We start from the raw sequence: 25,214 nt of genomic DNA on the forward strand, positions 1-25,214 counted from the left end.
AATTCCTCTATTCAATTCTTTAGCCATAGTATTTTTATACGCTGAATAACCCAAGAACACTTCAAAGATAAAAGAGGTGATAGCAACTTGCTATCTTCGAGGCAAAAAGTAGTTGCTATTTTAAGACAATCCTATAGTTATATTTACCAATTGCATCAATGCATAAAAGTATTATACAAATCTAGAACACATTACATTGTTTAGATTTGCTTAATGAATTTTTTTTTGTTTCTAACCGTTTTAAAATACAATTCTATCCAGTTGAACGAAATACATACCTCATATGCATATATTTTTAGATTTTATTACATTTAAATACTCCCGTATGTATGGATGTTTTTAACATTAGACTCCCGTACATTTTTCCCATATTTTTATCTTGTATATTTATAAATATACGCGAAAATATATATAAACATCCGTAGTCTAGTTATTGCATATGACTCCAAAATTATAACGAAATCATAAGTAGCAAGTAAAAGTGATTTAATATTAGTTTTTCGTAACGTAAATAATAACGTAAGTACGTTTGATTACGAACATCTTTTGGTTGTAAAGTATATTTTTAAATGCCCTGAAAAATTTTATGCTGGAAAACATATTATATTAACAAAATTTTACAGCAATATGCTTTACATGAAGTATATATTATTCACAATTCATACATTCTTAATTTTATATTTTTTTTTAACATTATATATAAACTGTAAATATTGATTTATAAAAGTCAATAATAATATGAACGTACTAAATAAATTAATAAATTGTAAGAGTTTAGCAGACAATGTACAATATAAAATTTGAACAAAGTTTGAATAAAATAATATGCTCTAATAAAATTTGATTAATATTTAATCCTCTTCTTTTATTTATCAATGTATTATTAAAGTACCATGGTTTTACAGTTTGTTTCTTTTTATACCTATATTTATAATAGACATTTGTAATAAATAATGATTCATTAATCAATCACATATTAGTACATTTTTTTTTATTTGTCCTGGGTATTATTTTTCAATTCCATTCATCTTCAAGATTTAGTTTGTTTTCCTTCAAGAAATAACTCTGTATAAAAGTACACCTATAACTGCTGCAGTTGTTCCACCAATTAAGCTCCACGTAAGCTTTGAATTGAGTTCCACGTAAGATTTAATTGCACTTTTATTTTCCTTTTTTTTAGTTTTAGATGTACCAAGCATTTTGCGATAGAGATTTTTCTCATGTTCAGCGTCTTTAGCATTCTTTTCTCTTAAAATAGCTAACTCTGTTTGAATAGCTTTTGTTTCTGGTTTTAACTTTGCCGCTTGAAGTAATATTTGATATGCCAATGCATGCTCTCCTTTATAGTGCAAGAGTTTCCCTATAAATATATATCTTTAGAGTACACAATTTATTATTGGCAGTATCAAATATGATTTTTGCTAATAATACCTTTTCTAAAAAGTGCTTTTACATTTTGGGGTTGACAACTCAAAACACATTCCACACTTTTCAAAGCAGCATCATAAGCTTGTGTTTTTATTTGTGCAGCTGCTAGATTATTGTATAGTTTCATACGATCCTCCAATAAAGCTTGCAATTCTGCGTCAGTGGTACAATCTTCTACTTCATTTTGATAAGAAGTACGACTTTCCATTGGTACCAGAAACTCTAATGCTCTCCGGTAACACTGAATTGCAAGTGTTGGTTCATTACGAATAAACCACCAATTTCCACGTTCTCGTTTATTATTGCTTTAAGATAAAAGAAATATATAACGAACTGTTATTTGAAATGATACGAATAGTTTTATTGTAACTATTTACCCAATTTCTTTTCGTTGATTAATGCTAAGACTATCTATTTCTTCTTCTAATTCAACAGATTTCAATTCAACTGTATATGAAATAACAGCATCAGGTGGTATGCTTGGCGGTTTTCCTAAATGACCATAAGCAAATCTTGGATCTACGTCAATTTCAGCAATTTCATCTACATCCATAAGTGCAATTGCTAAATCTAATCCCTATAATTCAAAAATGTAATAAAGAAGTCTTTATACTATTAAATATAATAATGTAATAAACTATTACATTTTATTAATGACATATATATTTAAGTAGATGGTCAACAAGAACAAAATTTCTTTCACATTCTGTTTTTAATACATAGAAAATATACCTTTCTAAATTACAAATCCATCAAAAAATCTTTTTTCAGATTTCCTAAGTCTGGAATCATGTTTATTACTTAAAAAACTATACATTTACATGATCAAACACAACTTTCAAAATTATTTTTAAATGAAATTTTGATAAAATATTCATTGAGTAATAAACAATAAATTACATAAAATTCAAATGATTACTATTATTCATTTTATAAAAATAAAAGATTAAAGAAAGGTTGATATTCAAAATTTTGGGATTTGACTACTTCCTTAATGTTTCGAAGAATAATTAATATGTGTTTAAAATAAAAATTCAAAAGTAAATATCACACAACACCTGAATCACTTCGACGTCACCTAATTGAATTTTGTGGTCCTCATATTCTTCAACTACTGTACCGTCTTTTAATTTTCCAATGATTTTTAGAGTACAAATGTCTGATCTGTTTGGTCGTGTTCCAGGTTTTCCTGGTTTTACAACTTTCTTTTTTAATTGTCCATTTCCTAAAATATCTATCCCGTCCTCGGTTGGACGATTGTTTAAAGTTGCTTGGGTCATTGGATCATCCACATTTACATCAAAATTTAACTCCTTTTCAATGAACTCAGTTTGCGTAACTCCTGGTTGGATTGGTTCATCTTCCATCTTCAAGATTTCAATGAACTAATTGATTTTTGTAAAATAAAAAAAATATATCAAAAATTATATAAAAAAATGTTTTAAACATTTTATTTATAGATATCAATATCGAAAATTAGGACTGTTTTATTAAAATTTAATTGTATTGTTAATAAAAACAAAATTCAAATTAGTAAATGTTTAGTCACTTTTTAGTTTACGATAAGTAATACGTCATGTTTATTAAAAATGTCAACGTTATTTATGTAATTATGAAAAAATGTTTATAATCAAGGTTAAGATTTCGTATTTTATTTGATGAATTGACACACACGAGATGAATATGTAATCGACAGCAGAAAAATGCACACTCATTTGATAGAGAAAACAATTTTAAGCAGAAACAATAGTACTTATTGTATCACAATAGAATGTAGTTAGTCTTTATAAAACAATTTTATAGAAAAAAATGCGCCTTATTTCCAAAAGAGTTAATAATTATTAAAAGTGCTACAAAATAAGTAGTCGTACTCCTGTTTATTTCTAAAACACGCGATACCGGTCGGTTTCACTTATTACTTTGTGGAAATATTGGTTCAGGAGATAAACTATGCCCACATTAATAAAAATAACAATTTTTTTACAAAATAACACCTTGTGTTGTGTTACAACACCTAACATAAAATATGCTTTAATAATCAAATATACATATATACGCTTTACTCACCGGGAGGGGGAGGAGGGTTGAAAACTCAAATGAAAACTATTGTAGATAGATACTTGTTGGAGTTTAAGAGGAACCCTATACAGTGCCACGCGTGACATACTACAAAAACTAAACGAATGGGAGGGAAACTTGAATTTAACTTATAACTATATTAACACCTTTACCAAAATTTAGTCATTACAGCTTTGCAAAATATATAATACATTAATATAATAAATAAATTACTAAATATTCAAAATATAAATTTATTAAGAAAAGAAAATTTATTGACATATGTTGTCATATACTACTATTCCGAATAACGAAAAAATAAAGTATTTTTATTATTCTAAATCTAAATCCCTCTTCTACAGTGTTAATATTCGTTACTGACGAATAAAAAATTCTAAATTCAATCCAAATTGTTCTTACCTATTACATTTTTCTTTGTGCTGTGCTTTTAATTAGGACCGTTTCTGAATTATTGGGTGCCCAAGTGCAAAGTTAATATTGCCTCCTTTATTAATTTAATATTATTATTTAATTAGGAATTTGACATGTGGTGTTTTCTTTTATATCTATATACATAGTTTGAAACAGTTATCACGTAAACGAAATTTTTAAATTTATATTTTCATCAAGTGAAACATAATTGTATGAAACAGTATTTATAATAAATCTTATATTTATTCATCCTTATTAATAAATACTAAGTCACAATCGACTCTAGTACGAATCATGAATACATTTGAAAAAGCGACGATGAATTTGCTATAAACTTTAGCGAAGTGGTGGGAACTTCGTGTAACTTCGGAGAGTCAAGAAAGAAGGAGAGTGAGCCTTTCCTTCTCGCTTTCGACGCAGCTCAAATCTGAATTATTGTCGACAGACACTATTTTATTCAGTTTAAATTCGAGATTGAATAGTAACTAAGTTAATGTCACTGAATGATATTATTTACTTTCGTCTTGAAATGTTTAAGATAAACTCGTGTTAGAGATAGTTTAGGTTGGCAACGTTTTATTATATTGTGTTGGCCCCCCGCATATTGTATACCCTCGCGCTGGTTACCGGGGACCTCCGTCTACTAATGTATTTATTAATCTAAATATATAATTATAAGTTACATATTAAATATATAATAAATGTTATAACGCATCACGTTTAAAAATCTCTAAATCTCGTAAACTTTGTTTTAACTTATGATAACATGGAACATGAAAGAGTATTGTTGGGAGGAGATTTAATGAAAGTATCTTGTCTTCGTAGCACAAAAAAACTAATTAATTGTTTAATTTAGGTGCTGATGTTAATGCAAGATACTTTGTTAAAACAGATCAAAATATAAGATCTATAATTGGAAAAACTCCAATGTCTGTGTGTATTAATCCATAAATTCTGCAACTTTTGAGTGCATCTATGGATTTTCAGCTTGTTTTAAATGACCCAACAGTACATAATGCTATACCCAAGTATTTAAAAAATGATTTTGAACTGTGTATTCAGAGGTTCTTAAAATAAAAAGTAACAGCATATATCTAGATGATAAGAAATTTATTATAACTTGCTTTTATATAAAAATATCAATAAGCCAAGGTAATATTGAAAGCAGATATTACATTGATTTCCTTTATTTTTAGAGTTATTGTTAAAGATTCGTGTGGCAGATGTTCCTGATTTAGACTTTATAGAAATTGAATGACCTCAAAGAGATTTAACATATCAGGCATTAATTTGAGCATGTTATCAAGAATTAAGTATTGATCAAAATCAAATTGTAAAACTGAGAAAACTGCCCAATACAAAATTAAGGAAAGATGAGGATATTCAACAACTTTAGAACTTTCAAGAAATAAAAGTCGTTACAAATGTGGGTAATACCCCATAAAATTCATCTAGGAGCAAATTAAATATTACATATCCTCAAGTAATATAACTTTAAATTTAGAAACTTAAGAAAATTAAGAAACTTGACAATAATATTGATAATCATTTTGAACCTGATATTATCAATACTAATCAATATCTCCATCTGATTCAGTTATAAATTTTCTTTTCTAAGAAATGTATTGTTATTTCGTATTTTTTAAATATATTTTTATTTGCATTACTTAATCTGATATTTTTTCTTATTAACACATGTTTTAAAACCCCTTGATCATATTTAAAATAAAAAAAGAAACCTTCTGTGCCTATTTACGCGCGTATGTGATGATTGCGTCTAAACGACTGAATGAATTATAATGAAACTTCATATTTAAGTTTGATGTTCTTATTTCAAGGTCTGATTAGACTTCGAGCATTATCAACCGATGGATAATGATAATTATACCTCTCGTTTGCGTTTTCAAGCGAATTTGAGTTCACACGATATCGCGTTGTCTTGCCTTGACATTTCTACGATACCGTGACGTAACTACATTATTTACAGCAAGCAATTACAGTAAGCAAAAAAAATATGACTAAAATAATATTTGTAGCAAGCAAAATAGTATTTACTAGGTATGGCAAGTATTTACAGCAAGCGAAATACATAAAAAAAGAAACCACGCGAGACAAATCGAACGGTTAGCTAGATACACATTAGCGATGTTCAAAAAAAATATTTTGGACGTCATTAACAAGACTGGGGTTACAGAGTAATTATTTTTGCGTGACGTTGAGTATATATTTATGTTACAGCTTAAACAAATGCAAATCTACTAGAGAATCCGAACCTTAATTTGTGTTATACGACATAGAGGGTATTTTTTACATTCTCGAAAACATCATCATTCGTGGTATTTAATCATAAAATTACAACTTCTGTTTTTTAGCAGATCTAGAATATTAGATTTCAAAAATACATAAAAAAAGTAAAATGGTTATCAATCTTTTAAGCTCCATGGACTAAGAGTTTTTCCCCACGTGCTTTAAGGAAAGATTTCACAACACAAACGGAATTGATGTTGGACAAAGAAAGTTTATTTTTTATTTCTTAGTTTTTACGCGTCAGGTAATATAGAAAAACAATGTTTTGTCTGTATGTGTCCATTTTATTGTAGGATGGAAGTAAAGTGTGATAGCAGGATGAAAGGAGAGAGGAAGAGGCGTTGGTTAAAAGTCTTGGGCCTGCTACTAGTGGGCCTTATCATCAGTAACGCAACTCTAGCAGGCCCTGCTTTAAACGCTAGGACATACGATGGTTGATCGAAGAGTGTATACAGGGTGTTCGGCAACCCCTGGGAAAAATTTTAATACAGGATTCTAGAGGCCAAAATAAGACGAAAATGAAGAATACCAATTTGTTGATGGAGGCTTCGTTAAAAAGTTATTAATAATTAAATTCAAAAATTTCAAATCGTTCTGAAAAAATTATTTTCGGTTGCGGGGGTGAATTACAATCGTTTTTGGTCATTACACATACCCCTGAAATCCTACCCACTTTCGAGAAAAAAATTCGAGTAGGTACTGAAATTTTTCAACGAAATTAAAAAATTTCAAATCATACTAAAAAAATTATATTTAGTTACAGGGGGCAATTGCAATCGTTTTTGGTCAATAGACATACCCTCGAAATCCTAACCACTTTCAAGAAAAAAATTCTTTACCAAAAATGTTATTTCTGGCCAGAAATGTTACCCCGAAATTTCGTGCGAATCTTTAAAACGTCATAACTTCTGAACGGATTGGACGATTTTAATGTTTAAAAAAGCAAACTACGCGTATTTTGGCGGAGAATATGTACAAATCGCAAAAATATTCGTAAAGTTGGTCCTTGACCCCGCAAAATGAAAAAAACCCCATAAAAATGGTCCAATTTTCAAACAGCCATAACTCCTACAATTGTGAATATATTTCAATGAAACTTTTTTCTGAAGTAGAGCTCATGGGTACCTACAAAAAAGTATTAGGCAACTTTTCTCTAAGGCGTCAAACAAAATTATTAAAAATGAAAAACGAATTTTTAAGAAAAATCGACAGGGGATAGTTGCCTAAATTTTTCGACGAAAAAAAAAATTTTTAATTAATTCTGAAAAAATTATTTTCGGTTGCGGGGGTCAATTACAATCATTTTTGGTGAATAGACATACTCCCGAAATCCTACCCACTTTCTAGAAAAAAATTCGAGAAGGTGTGAAATTTTTCGACGAAAAAAAAAATTTTTAATTAATTCTGAAAAAATTATTTTCGGTTGCGGGGGTCAATTACAATCATTTTTGGTGAATAGACATACTCCCGAAATCCTACCCACTTTCTAGAAAAAAATTCGAGAAGGTGTGAAATTTTTCGACGGAAAAAAAAATTTCAAATCGTTTTGGAAAAATTATTTTCGGTTGCGAGGATCAATTACAATCATTTTTGGTGAATAGACATACCCCCGAAATCTTACGCATTTTCGGGAAAAAAATTCAGTACGGTCGGAACTTTAAAATTTCTCTCATTAAAATTTTTCCCAGGGGTGGCTGAACACCCTGTATATAGAAATAGGTGGGGCGGTCGAATACTTGTGAGAGAGATACAAGTTGAGTGTATCCCTCTGCTGACGAGTACGGGAGGCGCCGTCACAAATCTAACTGTGTTTTTAATAATTTCATCATATTTGATATATCAACCTATCACTAATAAAATTTTCGTTTAAACGTCCAGCTCCACCGCATTTCTATAACCAATCACAGCCAAAATCTTGTAACTTACAGTCTTACAAGCTTTTAAAAAACAGTTTTGTTCCAAACACTAAGCAACAAACAAGTATTTTTCAATATCAAGCCACGTCTTGATAAACATTCGGAATATCTCAATACGTCGTGATCCAAGTACCTTCGTGGATCGACGTGACAAAACATCGACATCTTTAATTTTCTGTCCATTTTATCCTACCTAAATAATTAACAACACGTTGATTTTACTTAGTAAATATTTTTATTTATAGATTTTAAAAGATGTCATGTATGATCTTTCCACTTAAATTTATCTGTTCAGCTTAAATACATCAATCATAAGTAATTAAAATATTATAAACAATTGCTACGTATATATACAATTGGAAATAAAAACATGTTACAATATTACAGGTTCATATTTCTTTGCACTAACACAAATCTAAACTTATGTTGGATAAATTAGAAATAATTAAAATGTTTCCCCAGAGAACACGATGCGATTTCTTTAGAAAACGAAAGACAATTATATATTTATCGATATACGTGGGAAGATAAATTCCTGGATAGAATAAATTATTTACAAATTGTAGAAAACATTTTAATATTTGATAATTAAATATCTATTTAACATATTGTGCGAAATACTTTTAAATTATTCGAACAATAAACAAAATTTAAGTCAAGAATAAATGAGAATCCCCTAAAATAAATGTCGTCCAAAGAAAATTAGATAGGCCAATAATGTAGAACTTGGCATTTTTTTACCAGAAAAACACTTATTTTCGTGCTAAGATTTACGTATAATATACAAATGAGCAGGCATAAACTTTTCTTGTTTGGAATATAATAGCTCTGCAATCAATGATTTTGTTTTTACCTGTACCCTACATCTGTATACCATTCTTAATATTATTACACGCTATTTAGTTTTACATAACTCTAATTAATATTATGTGTAAATATAATTACGTTATAAGTACTTTTCACATAACTGTACACATTCACATTTGGAATAGCGCTTCCCAATAAGCGCAAGTCGTTTGAGTGGCAGTGAACTTATTTTACAAATCGTTATTGTGATCACTTTGCTGGACTGTTCCGAATTTCATTTTTTAAGGCTCTATAAACGTTGCAATATTCAGTGAATTTTAATATCATATCATTGACTCGAAACTATGTATGCAATCATTACTGGTTTTGTTATGAAAGTCGTGGTGAGTGTGCGAAATAGGGTCTCGCATAAAAGTTATCGTTATATGTATATATTTATATATGCGTAATATTACAGTTTTAAAAACGAGTTCACTAATTATATCATTATTTTTGGATGAATTATAGTGAAATTAAGTTTTTTTTTTTGGTATGGAGGAAGTGTTTTTTCAAAAGCACTTTGAACACTTACATGTTACGTTAGACCTTCGAAAACAAGAGAAACGTCTCGTGTTATTTCGCAGAATTTATATGCGTACGTAGCATACCTTCATTTAATTAGAATATTTATCTAACAACGCTAATCGTAATTTTAATCCTGACGAAGGTAGAAAAATCGTTCATAGATTATTTCTTTAGGCGTAGATCGTTTTGTTGTTTGCTCTAAGATTTTCAGTGAACATATATCACAGCATGCCTTTTCTCAACAGGATGACAGAGAAAACAATAAGGTTTAAGTTTTTGTAACACAGTGATACTTTTATCCACGTCTACTTCCGAGCAATTTCGATCGACTAATTATTTATAGCTGAACAAATTTTAATGCGTGAAAAGTAAAACGTTCGATATATCTTAAAATAGTTCTCTAGGGCGGTACAGTACATGTCTCTTTCGAATTCGACTCACTGAATTTCTCGATCAGACGCGCATTTCCAGTTTGAGTCGAAACGATTGCAATTACGGTCGTGTATCGTTACGGTTTTTAAGCTTGTAATGATTTTAAAAAATCGATATGCTACCAGTATTCGGTTCGTAATTATTGTACAGCCATTACGAGTGAGACACGTACAAGTTCATCTGTTCAACATACGTGTACGATATTAGCGAAGTTTGCGATTTTATTATCAATTGCCTGTTACATTGTGCTACTATAAACTAGTAGCTATGTATGTATTTATAGTCCTAGTCTAAGTATCAGTAATCAATATTTGGAATCCTGATAATACCTAGAATGCAAGGAAATCTACGTTAGCATATTTTCAGTTCAATAGCTTTATTGCCTTTCTCACTGATTCTGTATGATTTGGACAGCTTATAATTAAAAGTTTCCCTTTATGTTCCTTCTTTCCTTTCGTTAAATTATAACATGCGATTTACTGCACATGACGTTTATTAATTTATTCCTTCGCTTCTATTCTACATATATCGCGATTATATCGCAATACTTTACTTAGCGAACCGATTTAAAAATGTTTAATTTATCGAATACAAGCTAACGCGAAAGAGATTTAACCGTCGGTACAGTAATGATTCTTAAGATGAACGTCGCTCCGGGGTTGGCATGTTCATCTTTCGTACTACGACGGCGAATTTCGACGCCGGTAGATATTTTATATACGCTTTTATCTTTTGTCGACGGTCATAGTCGGCTATAGAGAGCGAACGAGAGAAAAAAAGCATTGTATCGTTTTTTAAATGTCGTCTTTCACGCTTCACTGGGCTCTGAGGGGGATCCCAGTTGGAAGGATAGAAATGTTCAACTTACGAATCACGAGTCTGGGGATCATTTTAAGAATCATTATTGGTAAATTCATTACGGCATATTACTTCATTTAGAAACGAAATGAGAAATGTGTACAAGACTGTCTAAAGATCTGCACCGTTTACTTTGTAATATGTGTGTACATATATTCCAATCGACAATGCGTATGTTAGCAGAAAAGTAACAAGGAATTAATATAATCTCAAATAATGGTCTTCTTGTCGACTGATTTAAAATCATAGCGTTTTGTTCCATTCTATGGAATCTGTTTTGTGACGTTTGTAATAAATCGTTTAACGTAGGTTCAAAAGTCGTTCGTTCTGGAACATAAAAGTGGGCGGTTAAACTGTGTTAACCGCGTCAATAGCCGCATCAGTCGAGTAAAGCGATCGGTTGAAACAGTTTCGTGCTCGGCAATGAAACAGGTATATCGTTTGAACGACATAATTCATTTTCGTGTAACGCTATTTTAATAGGGAATCAGATATACTATATCGAATAGTATAGGATTATTATACACTTACTTATGTAACGACGTGGTAAATACGATAGAAGTATACAGTATATACATATATATATATACATATTGAAGAAGTTTTCCCGAAGAACTTGCATAACATCGAATGACGTGCACTTTGGTGTAAAATGTTAACGATACGAATGTAGTAAGAAAAGGCATGCCTCCGAACGTGCAGGGTGCTGTTGAATATCATGGTCCAATCGATGGGGTGCAAACTTTTCGCGCAAAATTTCCACGTTAATCGAAATTTCGCTTTAGAATCGTAGAACAAAAGTTAACTTTCAATTTGTTTTCTTTTTGTCTCGATATGGATTATAACTTCATTTCGCCAAATGTTCGCACAAAGCTTGGAAAATGTAATTTGTTCAAGTTACATTTTTTGTTGTAATTCTCTATAACCCTGTATGTTTTTGGGGACAGAGATGGGCCGCTTCGAATGTCTTGTAACTGAAATACGCGTAAAATACTGAATACTTGTATTTAATAGATTGACCAATCGACGAATATCCTGACATTTTCAATTTAATCTTGACACGGATTCTTAAAGACTCCTGCAATTAGTATTAGAACGATTCATCGATGTATAATAGTATTTCATATTATGTGTCTGATGAAAAAAAAAATATTTGTATTCAGTATCACATTTGAATAAAAAGTAAATTACATTTTCAAATTCAATTCCTGTTTTCAAAGATGTATTCAGTGCATTACGAAAATGCTCTTTAAATTTTAGTAAACAACGAAATTAATCATTTTAAGATGTACTTGAAATTTATACAGAATTTGTGAACTTGTAAACCTGATATGAAAAAATAAATAAATAATTCTACAGGGTGTTCGGCCACCCCTGGGAAAAATTTTAATGAGAGATTCTGGAGGTCAAAATAAGACGAAAATCAAGAATACTAATTTGTTGATGGAGGCTTCGTTAAAAAATTATTAACGTTTAAAGTTTCGCCTGTACTGAATTTTTTTCTAGAAAGTGAGTAGGATTTCGGGGGTAGGTCTATTCACCAAAAATTATTGTAATTGACCCCCGCAACCGAAAATAATTTTTCCAGAACGATTTTAAATTTTTTAATTTTGTTGAAAAATTTCACACCTTCTCGAATTTTTTTGGCGAAAGTAGATAGGATTTCGAGGGTATGTCTAATGACCAAAAATGATTGTAATTGACCTCCTCAATCGATAATAATTTTTTCAGAATGATTTGAAATTTTTTAATAACTTTTTAACGAAGCTTCAGTCAAGAAATTGATATTCTTGATTTTCGTCTTATTTTGGCCTCTAGAATCTCTCATTCAAATTTTTCCCAGGAGTGGTCGAACACCCTGTAATTGGTAAAATTGTTAAAATAAATTTAAGGTTTATACATTTATGAAAGATTTGTATTATAAAGTTATCCATAGCAAATTTAAACAACAAACATCATATTTAATTATTTCAATGAACACGACTTATGTATTCGTTATTTGTTAGTAGTGAAACCATATAAAGTATTTTTAATTTAATCAGCTACTGTATTTAGCATTCAATGACTCTGTCAATATCTATGCAGTTTGTAAACGATGGTGAAATTTAATACAAATATTCTGTATAGCTACCTAATAAAATAAGTGAATATTCTTAATCATTCAAAACATTAACGTAATTCAAATGAGAATGGTATTTGTTGTTCAAATGCTTTCCGCGATACATTTTGTCCATCCCTGCTCGGGGTCATATTTTATTATATCTAAAGTCTGATTTCCCCATTAAGTACCATTGTGATTTCAAAGTAATTATATAGTCATTAAATAGTCTATTTTTAGTAATCGTTTCTCACTTTCTTTTTAATAGTCATTTCATAAAATGAAACTCACATTTCATTTTATATCTCATTATCAATGTTTTCAGGACCTACTATGTCGTTTCTTTTTAAGTGAAAAATAATTCGGGGTATAGAGAGTTAACGGGTGATCGTTAAAACGAATTCGCCTATTCTCGTGATTTGAAATTGTTCGTTGTGACAGCCGACACCCGCTCGTTTGCACCACAGCGTCCCTGTACCTTTAGAAGATAAAATGTCTGATTGGTTTTCAAATCTTGCTTTTTAGAGGCACCGTATAAGAACGACGTTAAGCATGATGTACGATGTTAACACTGCGATCGTGGAAAAAAGATAGTTCGCGTCCATGGTTAATTTGGTCGATATCAGATTCGAAGCATGTAACGTTAGCTGCGCGACTAATTTCATTCATGAAAATTCATCTCGAATTCGATCGTTTAATCAATGCGTAACGGGATAATCATATTAGAGTGCAATCAGTTATAAAGACGACAGTGATACAAAATGACGTATAATCCGAATAAATCCTATGAAATTAAATATATAAAAGTGAAGTATATAGATATACACCTTTTCTCTGGGGTTTCGTTAAACGATTTGTCGCATCTAGCAATTATACGTTCCTATGTTCTTCGATGTCGCACCAAGTTCAAATTCTCGTAGTGATCACGGTCCAACTTCTGACGCGTGTTTTCATTCGAACGTAAATGTTTAGGCACAATCACTTTCGCATCATTTCGTAAGATTTCTTTTTTATCGAGGACCTCCCGCGCCTCGTGGTCTATCTATTCGTTTCGTTTGTGCCGTGTAAATCTTTCTTTTACACTTACTGTCGCCTCTGTTCATCCAGCGATTCGTTACCGTTACTTTCAACATCTACGAAACAAAGAGCGTGCTTGGAATCTGTGTCTAAATACTCATTATCGAAAATAACGTGGTCGTACGAGCGTGTATTTCGTTATCGAACCGATATTCGGGCCGCGTTGAAACGTTCGCAACCGGCTCCGTTAAATTCCAGTATTCGGATAGAAACAACAGGTGTGGCTACGGTCAGCCGTTTCGTTACTCGGCCCAGGCACGATTGCACGATACGTCACTCTCAAAACTCTCTGTGACACTCCAGCCGACGGTGGTTGCGTTAATTGCTCGACGTATACTATTCCGCAAGAAAGCCGCGCAGGCCTTGCTCCTCTCCGTGATGATCTCGTATAGTTGATTCTCCAAAGTGAGGCTGTTGGCGGTGAGCAGTAGCGGCAGTGGGATTGACGCGTTCATGATCACTAGATTACCGATATTAAGAGGAGCTGTTTCCCATTGTCAGACACCGCTGTTCGGAAAGCGTGGCGGGGGAAGCGGGGGCGGTGGTCTCTCCGGCTGAGCGGGAGCGGCGGAAGATCGCTCGGATCCAGCTGCAAACACAACTGTTCGCCCAGATTAAACAGATGCAAATTTTCATTGCACTCGCGTAGTCCTTAACAGAGCTGGGCACCGTTTGAACAACTTTCGATCAATTTTTAGCGAAATAATTGCACTAACAAATTAAAACCTTCTTTTTGGTCTGCGATTCTCGTAGAGTTTCCCTCTCCCAAACACGGATTGCTTTGTCACCCTCAATTCTTCAAAAATATGGCTTTTTGTGAAAATTATTTTTGATTAAGATATAATAAAGCGCTAAAAAGTTCAATGGAGTCCTGAGAGTTTCTTAATTATATCAGTGTTCAGGGTGAGTCAGACAACGTGATGAACCAAAATAATTTGTATGGTATTTGTTTTACGAAATAATGTTTCGAACAAAAATTACATTTATTACAATATTTTTATATGTAAACATTTGGTGGTTTATTGGAATTCATGAAAAATAATTAGACCGTAGAATTTAAAAAATGAACCATCCATGTCTTAAAAAGGAACAAAACAGCAAGAAATCGATTAGAGTATTAACTGCCTCCTTCAAAACTGTGTTACTATATGGTTACCGTGATTGTTTTTGTATAAAATGCAATGCCAGACACTGTTCAATATAAATATTTACCTCTACCTCAAACTGTTGTTAAGGACTGTAAACACATACAATGAATGTAATTAGTGATATTAATGAATTAAATATTTTAGTTTCTACTAAATTTAGATTATCTTTTTGTTCAGTTTGTTTTAATTGAGATATTATATAAAATGCTGATAGTTCTCACGTATCCTGCGCATTAAATTATGGTAAACTTGTTGCACCATATTTTGTATTTTAATTTGTTCAAACACTGAGATAATTTTCGATTTTAATTGATTATGGCGTTAAGTCTGGTCACCGTGATGGTTAATCTATTGTTCCATCATGGCCGATCCAAATTCTTAGTGCAAGAATTTAGGAATTTAAAAAGTATGAAAGAGTACAAATTTTTGCAAATTACTAAAAAACATGGGCTTTAAATGTAAGAACAGTGGTAATATTAGAAAAATATTGATAGAAAGACTAAACACAATTGTCTGGAGAGGAATAAAGTGCACTACATTAATACAAGACGAAAAATAGGAACGTAATTTACGTTGATGAAACCTGGGTTGTAACACGTTAACTTTTTGAAAATGTTGGCAGAGCAAGGAACAATTAAGTACATATATTGCAAAGTACAAGTTTTATCCATCGATTAATAATTATACACTAATTTTTAATTAAATTCTTTAGCACCTGTGATGTCTATCATGGGCAGATGAATATTATTAACTTTGAAATATGAATAGTTGGAAAATTATTATTTTAGAAGAAAACTATAGCTGTAATGAAGGAATGCTCCTTAACACTCGGTACAATTTAATAAATCACCATCGAAGTAAAAAAATCAGAGTCGATTAATTGGCTAACGCAAAATAATCTTTTACATTCAAATAGAATATAAAGATACGAATTAACAGAATCAATAATACGTCGTAATCCATTAATAAAGCAATTTTACTTCCGGATTCGTGTTTGAGACGAGAAACTCTACAAAAATCACCCAGTGGTTGCAATAGATCAAAAATCACATTAGGCAGTATTATTTACGTACAGCTGTTTCGTGTAAATAGATTATCTGGTCAATCGTTATTCGTTAATCGTAGCATTCATCTGTTACGAATAAATTTTTATTCTTGGGTCACGGATAAAAGTTTCATTCGAATGAATTTTTACTGGTGATCCACGGATAAACGTTTATCTAGATGAAACGTTATTTGTTATCTAGATAAAAATGTACCCAACTCTGCTCGTTAACACTAATTTGGCATTCATCTATCAAACTGTTTCAATTTAAGAGACGACAAACAGCAAGCTTCTACGATTTTTGTAGAAAGAAATTGTTACAAAGAATTTATATGTTGTTTATATGTTGTTTATAGCATGAATGTCCCTTCGAATTACTGATACGTTCAGGCATTAACTACACTTATCAATTGATTATTAGTAATTGTAGGTGGTATTGAAATTAAGATAACATAAATATTATATTGAAATTATACAGGGTGTTCTCTCTGATGCATTATATGTATATTGTATTTTGTGAAACAATTGTATTCGAATAATAAATGACAAATAAAAATGTAGCAATCTATTCGCGATGGTTATTCGATTCAATAATCATTTAAAAGTGTTTATTTTTCCATAGTAAAACATAATTTCATTCTATAATGTAAATCCTAATTTTTGTGAAATGACTAACAGGTACAAAGTTGTTTATCTTTTATTCGGTATTTGAAATTTTCTGCTGGGTAAGAATTTTGTTCAACTTTGGTTGGAGATAGCGGAATGATTTGCTATCATCTTTAGGATACAAAACACGGAACGGCAATTTAAAAAAAAAGAGAAAAATTAAGTATTGTATATGTACAAAATACAATATTACAGTAAAATTTAAAAACAACCGTTCCATATACAAAATATCTAACACGGTTTTTTTCTTCGATGGAAGCTTCGAACGTAGTATACAGGGTGTTCGGCTACCCCTGGGAAAAATTTTAATGGGAAATACTAGAGGCCAAAATAAGACGAAAACCAAGAATACCAATTTGTTGATGGAAGCTTCGTTAAAAAGTTATTAACGTTTAAAGTTCCGCTCGTACTGAATTTTTTTCTAGAAAGTGGGTAGGATTTCGGGGGTAGGTCTATTCATAAGAAATTATTATAATAGACCCCCTCAATTAAAAATAATTTTTTCGGAACGATTTGAAATTTTTTTTTTCGTCGAAAAATTTAGGCAACTACTCCCTGCGATTTTTCTTAAAAATTCGTTTTTCATTTTTAATAACATTATTTGACGCCTTAGAGAAAAGTTGTCCAACACTTTTTTGTAGGTACCAATAAGCTCTACTTTAGAAAAAAGTTTCATTGAAATATATTCACTATTGTAGGAGTTATGGCTGTTTGACAATTGGACTATTTTTATAGGGTTTTTCTCAGTTTACGGGGTCAAGGATCAACTTTTCGAATATTTTTGCAATTTCTACATACTCTTCATCTAAACACGCGTCATTTGCGTTTTTGAAAATTAAAATCGTCCAATCCGTTCAGGAGTTATGATGTCTTAAAGATTCGCATGAAATTTCAGGGAACGATTTCTGGCCTGAAATTAGATTTTCGGTAAGGAATTTTTTTCTCGAAAATGCGTAGGATTTCGGAGGTATGTGTAATGACCAAAAATGATTGCGATCGACTCTTGCAAACGAAAAATTTTTTTTAAAACGATTTGAAAAACTTTTTTCTGGCAAAAAATTTCAACACCTATCCGATTTTTTTTCTCAAAAGTGGGTAGGATTTCGAGGGTATATCTAATGACCGAAAAGGATTGTAATTGTCTCTTGCAACCAAAAATAATTTTTCCAGAACGATTTGAAATTTTTGAATTTAATTGTTAATAACTTTTTAACGGAGCCTCCATCAACAAATTGGTATCCTTGATTTTCGTCTTATTTTGGCCTTTTTAATCCCCCATGAAAATTTTTCCAGGGGTGGCCGAACATCCTATATGTATATTATACATTCTTCATATTGAATTCTTTTATGATTGTTAAATACAACAAATTCGACAATAATTAAAAATAATATTAAGAAATTATGATATTGATAAAGCAATAAGTTTTATATTACCGTTATAAAATGTAAATCTCATGAAGTGTTGTGTTCAATTATATAATTTAATGTTTTGTATAATATATGTTTCATTAAAAAAATTGAAGAAACTTTCATAAAACTCTTCATTCAAAATGCCACATGTAAAATGTTCCACTATTATATTAACAAACAAGTTTTGCTATTCGTAATATTTTCCTAAAAAATAATCTATAACGTTTCCAAAGGGATACCCTGTATAAGATCTAATTACTATTATTTTATTTTTTTATGATTGTGAATGAAACACTTCCCTGTAACGTATTTAAGATAATGTCTGTGTACTTCATGTTTATTGGCGTTAATAATTTTAGTGCGTTGTTAATGTCTGCCTTTTGATATATTCGTTTACAAAATCTTAAATTATTATTTCATTCTAAATATATTGTGCCATTTGATATTGATCTTAAGAGATTTAATTATGATAGTAAATATACGTATTTAGTATATTTTGATAACTATGCAAGAAGAGTAGTTCTGTACTTGTACAGAATGAACATTTACATATTTGGAAACAGGATAAATTTAAAGCTGTGCCTAAACTTTAGTATGATAAATCGTTTTGAATTTTAAAAGCGGATTATTAAAATTCCTCTCTTATTATACATATAATTTTACGTACATAGTAGTCAATTATGCATTGTTATTTTTATAAGTTAATGCAAATGAATTTAATTTTTTGTTGCCAGTGTCCTGAAAACATAATACAAATATAATTCATTATTAAAAAATCAACAATAAATAATTTCACTTTCCATGGCTACTGTCTCTCGCACAGTGAGCCTTAAATCCCGAAAAGGGATAAAAGCTATCTGGAAAACACGAAAATGATAATTTTCTTATGATTTTATGTACTATAGTGGTCAAGAATATAGGGGTTACCCCCTCCGCAACATGAGCTTTGTTTCAACAGTTCTTACAGATAGTTGTATGGCAAAACTATTGTTCTAATTGTAAAGAAGAGGCAAAAATACAAGACACGTCGTAACTTTAATATCGTAAACACATTTCTTAGCCATTTTTAAATTTATCAAAGTTCAATACATGTTTCATTATTAATTATTTTTCGAAGTTCATTGAATTTTAATACAACTCATTATTCTTAATAAAACTCTCTTCAGGTACATTGTATTGCTATTAGAAGCCAAAAGCAACTATTTATCCCATGCTAGTTGTTTACAAATTTTAAAAAAGCGAATTACTAAACAAAAGTATTTACTCCGAGAACCATAAAACTCTGTAAAGACATACGAAGAGCTGTATCATATTTAAAACAGAATACAAGTTAAATGCACCAAATGCAGTGCATCATTTTCAAATTTGGAAATTCATCAGATCGTTTTAAGTAGTACGACAACTTCGATAAAGAAAATGTATTGGATGTTACAAAATGATAAATTATAAGCAAGTATAAGATACACAAGATCTTTTTACATGCTAGTAAAACGCGTGAACAACAAACTAGTCATCGAAACGATTATTTATTTATATGTATAGTGTTTCGTGAACATTTTTACATAAAAAAGGAAACTTTCAATTGTGAACAATGATTATTATAATTTAATGCCGTTAAAGAACCAGAACAAGGTTTTTTTAGAAAGATTATTCGTCAAATTTATAATAAAAATTACGGCGGTCTCATGTATTTTTTCCTCCACTTTCCAAAAGTAACAACACTTTTACCATACTATTGTATTAACTAATTGCAAGAACTGTGGAAAGAAAACATCGTAATACCGAGCAGGTGGTGTTATATTTTTGGCCACTATATGAATATATGAGAGCACTTACAACTATTAATGTGTATATAATAGGGATATAGAATGTATCTATAAAATATGTCCATTAAAATATCGTGATTGTTTTGAAAGATCTTAAAATTTTAAGCATGTGTACTACTCATATTAATTAAACTGATGCCTGGATGATTAATGGGAAAATTGTGCCTTCTATTTTACGTTCCTGTATTTAATCGTATAAACAATAAGCTTGAGGATAAGAAAATTTCGAAATAAAAATGCAAGAGATTTAATAGTTACTATTTAGAATGTCTTTTTTAATCTAAATAAAGTAAGATACATTCATGCGCACATGCTCATTATACCATTCATGCTCCAACTGCGGTAGTATTTTGAAATCGGTTTTACAGTTTCATATAAAAAAATAATAATAATGTGATATAATTTGTTTTTAAATCTTTTAAGTTTGATATTTATATAACTTCTTATTCTTTTATGCCTTTACATTTACAGATTGATCCCTGGAGACCATATTTGTGTTAATGCGAAATCCATAATGGCCTACCTGCATTTAAACTACTACAAAGGCCAGTGTTAATAGCGCATAATATATGTGTGTTCTTAAAGTGGAAATAAAGCCAATATATCTACCAATTTGATTTATAAGAATACTTAAGATTGATTAGAATCAGATATACAATAGGACAGATTATCATACTGCACACAGATGATAGAATAGATACATATATATATGATATATATATATATTGTATATATATACATATCATAGAGCTTATAATGCCGACTGAGTATTTTAAGTACGAACAAAAATTACGATACAGTTATCGCGTATTTATTTCTATTCACAATAATTCCTTGTATTTACAATCACTATTATTTATATTATTATTCACATATTTCGTGGCATTGTCAGAAATATAAGCTCTATACTAAAACAAAAGTACTTCAACTATATTCAACTTTTAATCGAGTGTGTGGTGTGAGTATTTCGCTGAAGCAGTGTGAATCGTGGAAAGCCACAGTAGAGCTATGATCAATGCATGAAATGCAAACAGAGTTACAAAACGTGAGAGTGAATTTGAGAATAATTAACGTGTCTCGTTAATGATAATACTGATCCAACATCTTCCTGGAAAAAGAACATTACACAATAATAAATTGCATTTAAATTAATTTAAGAGACACACTGCTGTAGATTACAAAATAATTATAAACTTCTACTGGATTCCTTACCATAGGCTAATGAAAGATGATCGACTAGAAACGAAAAATTTGAGCATGAACATTTACAAGGATATCGATGTAATTAAAGATTAAATATCTAACATCTTAGTTACAGTACATTTGTAACTGGTATATGGTTATAGTGGCTTCTTGTCATTTACAATGTAATTATGTTCGATTGCACTCTCCTAATCTGCTATTGTCAACACAAAAATATAGGTAGTGTGATATTGTTCTCTGCTAGGACCACTTGTATGTCTTGTAGTAGCGAAGCAGCAATGTAATTTTGATTTTCATATAATCAGCACTTTGATTCCTCTGCACTTTTGAATCATACTGAAAGCAGAAAAATAATAGTCGCAAATAAATTTAAAACGAATGTATCACAATGAAACTACAAATGAACAAAATTTACAAACATACATAGATGGCATTATGACATGCACAATGATAGGTAGATGGAATAAGCGACAAGTAACAAACAATTCTTTCAGAGTTGGTAGCCTATTCGAATGCGTATATTCGATAATAGACTACAAAAATCATTGGTATCCATTTAAAAAGACTTGTTTACGAGACATGCGATAGGCAAAGTACTTTTTGTCTGTTTTTAGGCAGATTCAAAGAATTGTTTATCGTATAAAGACGGAAATGGCTATGGTGATGTGGACGATCTTGGTGAGGTTTTTAAGCCTTACATGAATCAGGATGTGGCTTCTCCTCGGCCACCATCAGGGCTGCACTCTCTGCTGGCGGTATGTGTCCCTCTAATGCATTCACACAGTTTAGCATGCTCCTGCAAAACATCACGCGACTTGTCCAAGTTTCCGCTTCTTCATACATGTCTATTGAATCTTTCCTTCTCTTATTACATTCCAGATCTTCGTCGAGGGCATCGATTCAACATGCACCGACGTTGTAGGACCGTGAGAAAACCGCGGCTTATCAACAACTCGTCAACGTAAGTTACATATCCATTTTTTTTTTTTTTTTATTTTATCCTAATTGACCTGGATTTGAATTTGAAAATTTCAAGGTTTGTGATATACCCCGGTTATAGTATACGATTACGATACTTTTTCTTTGTATTACGATACATTATAACGCCTTTGTAAAGTTACCATTAGTCGAACTTTAATTTTCGCCCATTTTTGTTTTCCATGTTCTACCTACTTCGTGAAAAACAATATTCGTTCCGCATGGTTCGATATATAGATCTTTTCGATCGTTCGGCCGTAGCCTGAACTGCGCGTGAATCTTTTTCAAGAAATGATAATTCATTTCACAGTTTCTAATCTTGTAAGATTACAGTGGTTCACTGGCCTGTGTAGTAGACTTGAGACATATACTTATTGCCTATACACTTATCAAACTCCAACATTATGTTTTGTTTCGAATTGTACCGAACAGGAGTCCAGCGACTCGTCTTTAATTATCGAAATCAAACGCAATAATTACGCTGCGCGAAATTATTCGCAATCTCCGGCATAGTGGCCGAATATATATGTATGTATATACTCTTAACAGATTTTTTTCTGCTAGGTAAATCAAAATCAGGTCAAAAGCTTGACCGAAAAAAAAAAAAAAAAAAAAATAAAATAAATAAATAAATAAATAAAACACTCCACGTTAAAGTTGCACGTACGAATGGAAGTGAACTAAAACCGGGAATTAAATAAACAAACAGATTTATTTTACAACATATAATATATGTATATATTTATATATACGTATGTATATGATCTTATCGGTGATGCCGAAATATTCGTTTTTTAAATATAATATACTAGTTAACGAGTGTTCTAAAAATTGAGTCATAAACGCGTAATCATTGATTACAATTATTCTTAGAGCAGTTTTGTGCTACGAGTATGCTATATCGTTGCCGATAACAATTATTCGATTAGATTGACTGAATACGAGAACTCTATAATATAGTTTTCTTTTTCAGTGAATGGTATTCGATATTCGGATTAAAATCGTTCTCAGTTAATTAGTTTTATGGTTTGTCAGTAGCGTGGGTATGGTTGGCAGTGGTGGCGTCAGATAGGACGGTCTCCTTGCTAGAGTTAGTGGCGAGCTCCTCTTCCCTGCAATATAATAATGTTACATGGCCATCGAGCCTCGAATCGATTGTGTGTCGATTTTGAGAGAAATCCTAGTTTGCGTCGTACGTATAAGTAAGCTTTTTACTCTAAGAAAAAACAAAAACGTACATATGCATCCTACGTTGAGAATAAATGTGGCCGTTTTATAATTCCCAACTATTTCTTCGCAATTTCGAAGAACGCTCGTTCAGAATCATTGCGCCGGACGCGGCTTATTCTAAAATGGCTGTCGTCTACCAACTAGAGCTGTTCGAGTACTCGCTAAACGCGAGTCGAGTATTACATTCGAGTGCTCGAGAATGACCGAGTCGAGCCGAGAACTCGATAAATCGAGCAGCTCAAAAGAAAGCGAGCAATTCGGACGTATTTCAATCAGCTCTTTGTGATCACGCGTCCTGAATGATCCGAATAAACTGTACGTCGTATGCAATCAACATATTGTACACATTACTACTTCATTTTAGATATTTTCAATCCCTGTTCAGGGATTATTATTTTCCCACAGCTCTATGAATATTTTAGCAGTACTAATAATGTTTCTTCGTGCGTGTGTAAACAATACACATAAACATATTACCTTTCTCAGCATATCTTTTCGTTTTTCTTTTCTTTTCTATTTCCCCTATTTTAATCTATTTTAAAAACTTTGGATCTTTTTATGAATTGGAATCTACTGTTTAAAATATTTTATATCGATATACAAAATATTTTCAAAACTGTCGTTTATACTGTGTAATTATTTGTTAAATATTTCGTTAATGTTTATCTACCGTACAATACGATTTAAATGTATAAGTGATAATAATATTACGATTGTCCAGTTGTTATCACCATTACTGTTACTGTTTAAAATATTTAATATTACTATTTAAGATATTTCAATATATTTTATATTTGTCTACTCTTATAGAAAATAAAGCAGAAAGAAACAAAATAAAGTATATTAATACGTTGATAAATATAATAGTTGTTTGATTATTCTTTAAAATATTTAATATTACTATTCAAGATATTTCAATATATTTTATATTTGTCAATTCTCATAGAAAATAAAACAGGAAGAAACAAAATAAAGTATACGAATACGTTGATAAATATAATAGTTATTTGATTATTCTTTAAAATATTTAATATTACTATTCAAGATATTTCAATATATTTTATATTTGTCAATTCTCATAGAAAATAAAACAGGAAGAAACAAAATAAAGTATACGAATACGTTGATGAATACAGGGTGTTCGGCCACCCTTGGGAAAAATTTTAATGGGAGATTCTAGAGGCCAAAATAAGACGAAAATCAAGAATACCAATTTGTTGATTGAGGCTTCGTTAAAAAGTTATTAACAATTAAATTCAAAAATTTCAAATCGTTCTGGAAAAATTATTTTCGGTTGTGGGGATAAATTACAATCATTTTTGGTGAATACACATACCTCCGATATCCTATTCCCTTTTGAGAAAAAAAATCGGGTAGGTGGTGAAATTTTTCGGCGAAAAAAAAATTTTTCAAATCATTCTAAAAAAATGATTTTCGGTTGCAAGGTTCAATTATAATTATTTTTGGTCATTACACATACCCCCGAAATCCTACGCACTTTTGAGAAAAAAATGCCTTACTGAAAATCTAATTAGGTGCCTAAATTTCGACGAAAAAAGAAAATTTCAAATCGTTCTGGAAAAATTAGTTTCGTTTGCGAGGGTCAATTACAATCATTTTTGGTGAATAGACATATCCCCGAAATCTTGCGCATTTTCGAGAAAAAAATTCAGTACAAGCGGAAATTTAAACTTTAATAACTTTTTAACGAAGCCTCCATCAACAAATTGG

General features: G+C 30.9%; 2 protein-coding genes and 1 pseudogene across 25 annotated transcripts in view; 1 reads left to right on the plus strand and 2 right to left on the minus strand.

The window, feature by feature from the left end:
• Window positions 1-860: 860 nt before the first annotated feature.
• LOC143341148 (peptidyl-prolyl cis-trans isomerase FKBP8) lies at window positions 861-3,527 on the minus strand. Of its 5 annotated transcripts, none has more exons than XM_076763868.1 (5): window positions 3,496-3,527; window positions 2,487-2,795; window positions 1,806-2,005; window positions 1,432-1,733; window positions 861-1,360 (listed from the first exon to the last, which is right to left on the minus strand). In XM_076763868.1, exons 2-5 carry the CDS (start codon window positions 2,793-2,795, stop codon window positions 1,053-1,055), a joined length of 1,119 nt encoding a protein of 372 aa, XP_076619983.1. In that variant the 5' UTR covers window positions 3,496-3,527; the 3' UTR covers window positions 861-1,052. The 5 variants fall into 5 exon arrangements, with proteins under 5 accessions (XP_076619983.1, XP_076619980.1, XP_076619982.1 ...); XM_076763865.1 differs by having other exon boundaries at window positions 2,487-2,813; window positions 3,496-3,511; XM_076763867.1 differs by lacking the exon at window positions 3,496-3,527 and adding an exon at window positions 3,300-3,481.
• Window positions 3,528-4,642: 1,115 nt separating this feature from the next.
• Window positions 4,643-5,362, plus strand: LOC143341129 (uncharacterized; annotated as a pseudogene).
• A 4,001-nt stretch (window positions 5,363-9,363) lies between these two features.
• Window positions 9,364-25,214, minus strand: part of Glut1 (Glucose transporter 1) — an 86,122-nt gene continuing 70,271 nt past the window's right edge. For 10 of the 20 annotated variants that reach the window (XM_076763853.1, XM_076763836.1, XM_076763840.1 and 7 more), the window contains 2 exons: window positions 21,974-22,071; window positions 9,364-14,578 (listed from right to left, as the gene is read on the minus strand). In XM_076763853.1, coding sequence (XP_076619968.1) covers window positions 14,475-14,578; window positions 21,974-22,071 — 202 coding nt within the window. In that variant the 3' untranslated portion in view covers window positions 9,364-14,474. Of the gene's footprint in view, window positions 14,579-20,474; window positions 21,612-21,973; window positions 22,072-22,140; window positions 22,286-22,310; window positions 23,366-25,214 lie in introns of those variants that run through there. The other 10 variants (XM_076763842.1, XM_076763846.1, XM_076763843.1 and 7 more) reach the window with 6 other exon arrangements.

The sequence above is a fragment of the Colletes latitarsis genome, chromosome 4, assembly GCF_051014445.1.
Source record: "Colletes latitarsis isolate SP2378_abdomen chromosome 4, iyColLati1, whole genome shotgun sequence".
NCBI classification, from domain to species: Eukaryota; Metazoa; Arthropoda; class Insecta; order Hymenoptera; family Colletidae; genus Colletes; species Colletes latitarsis.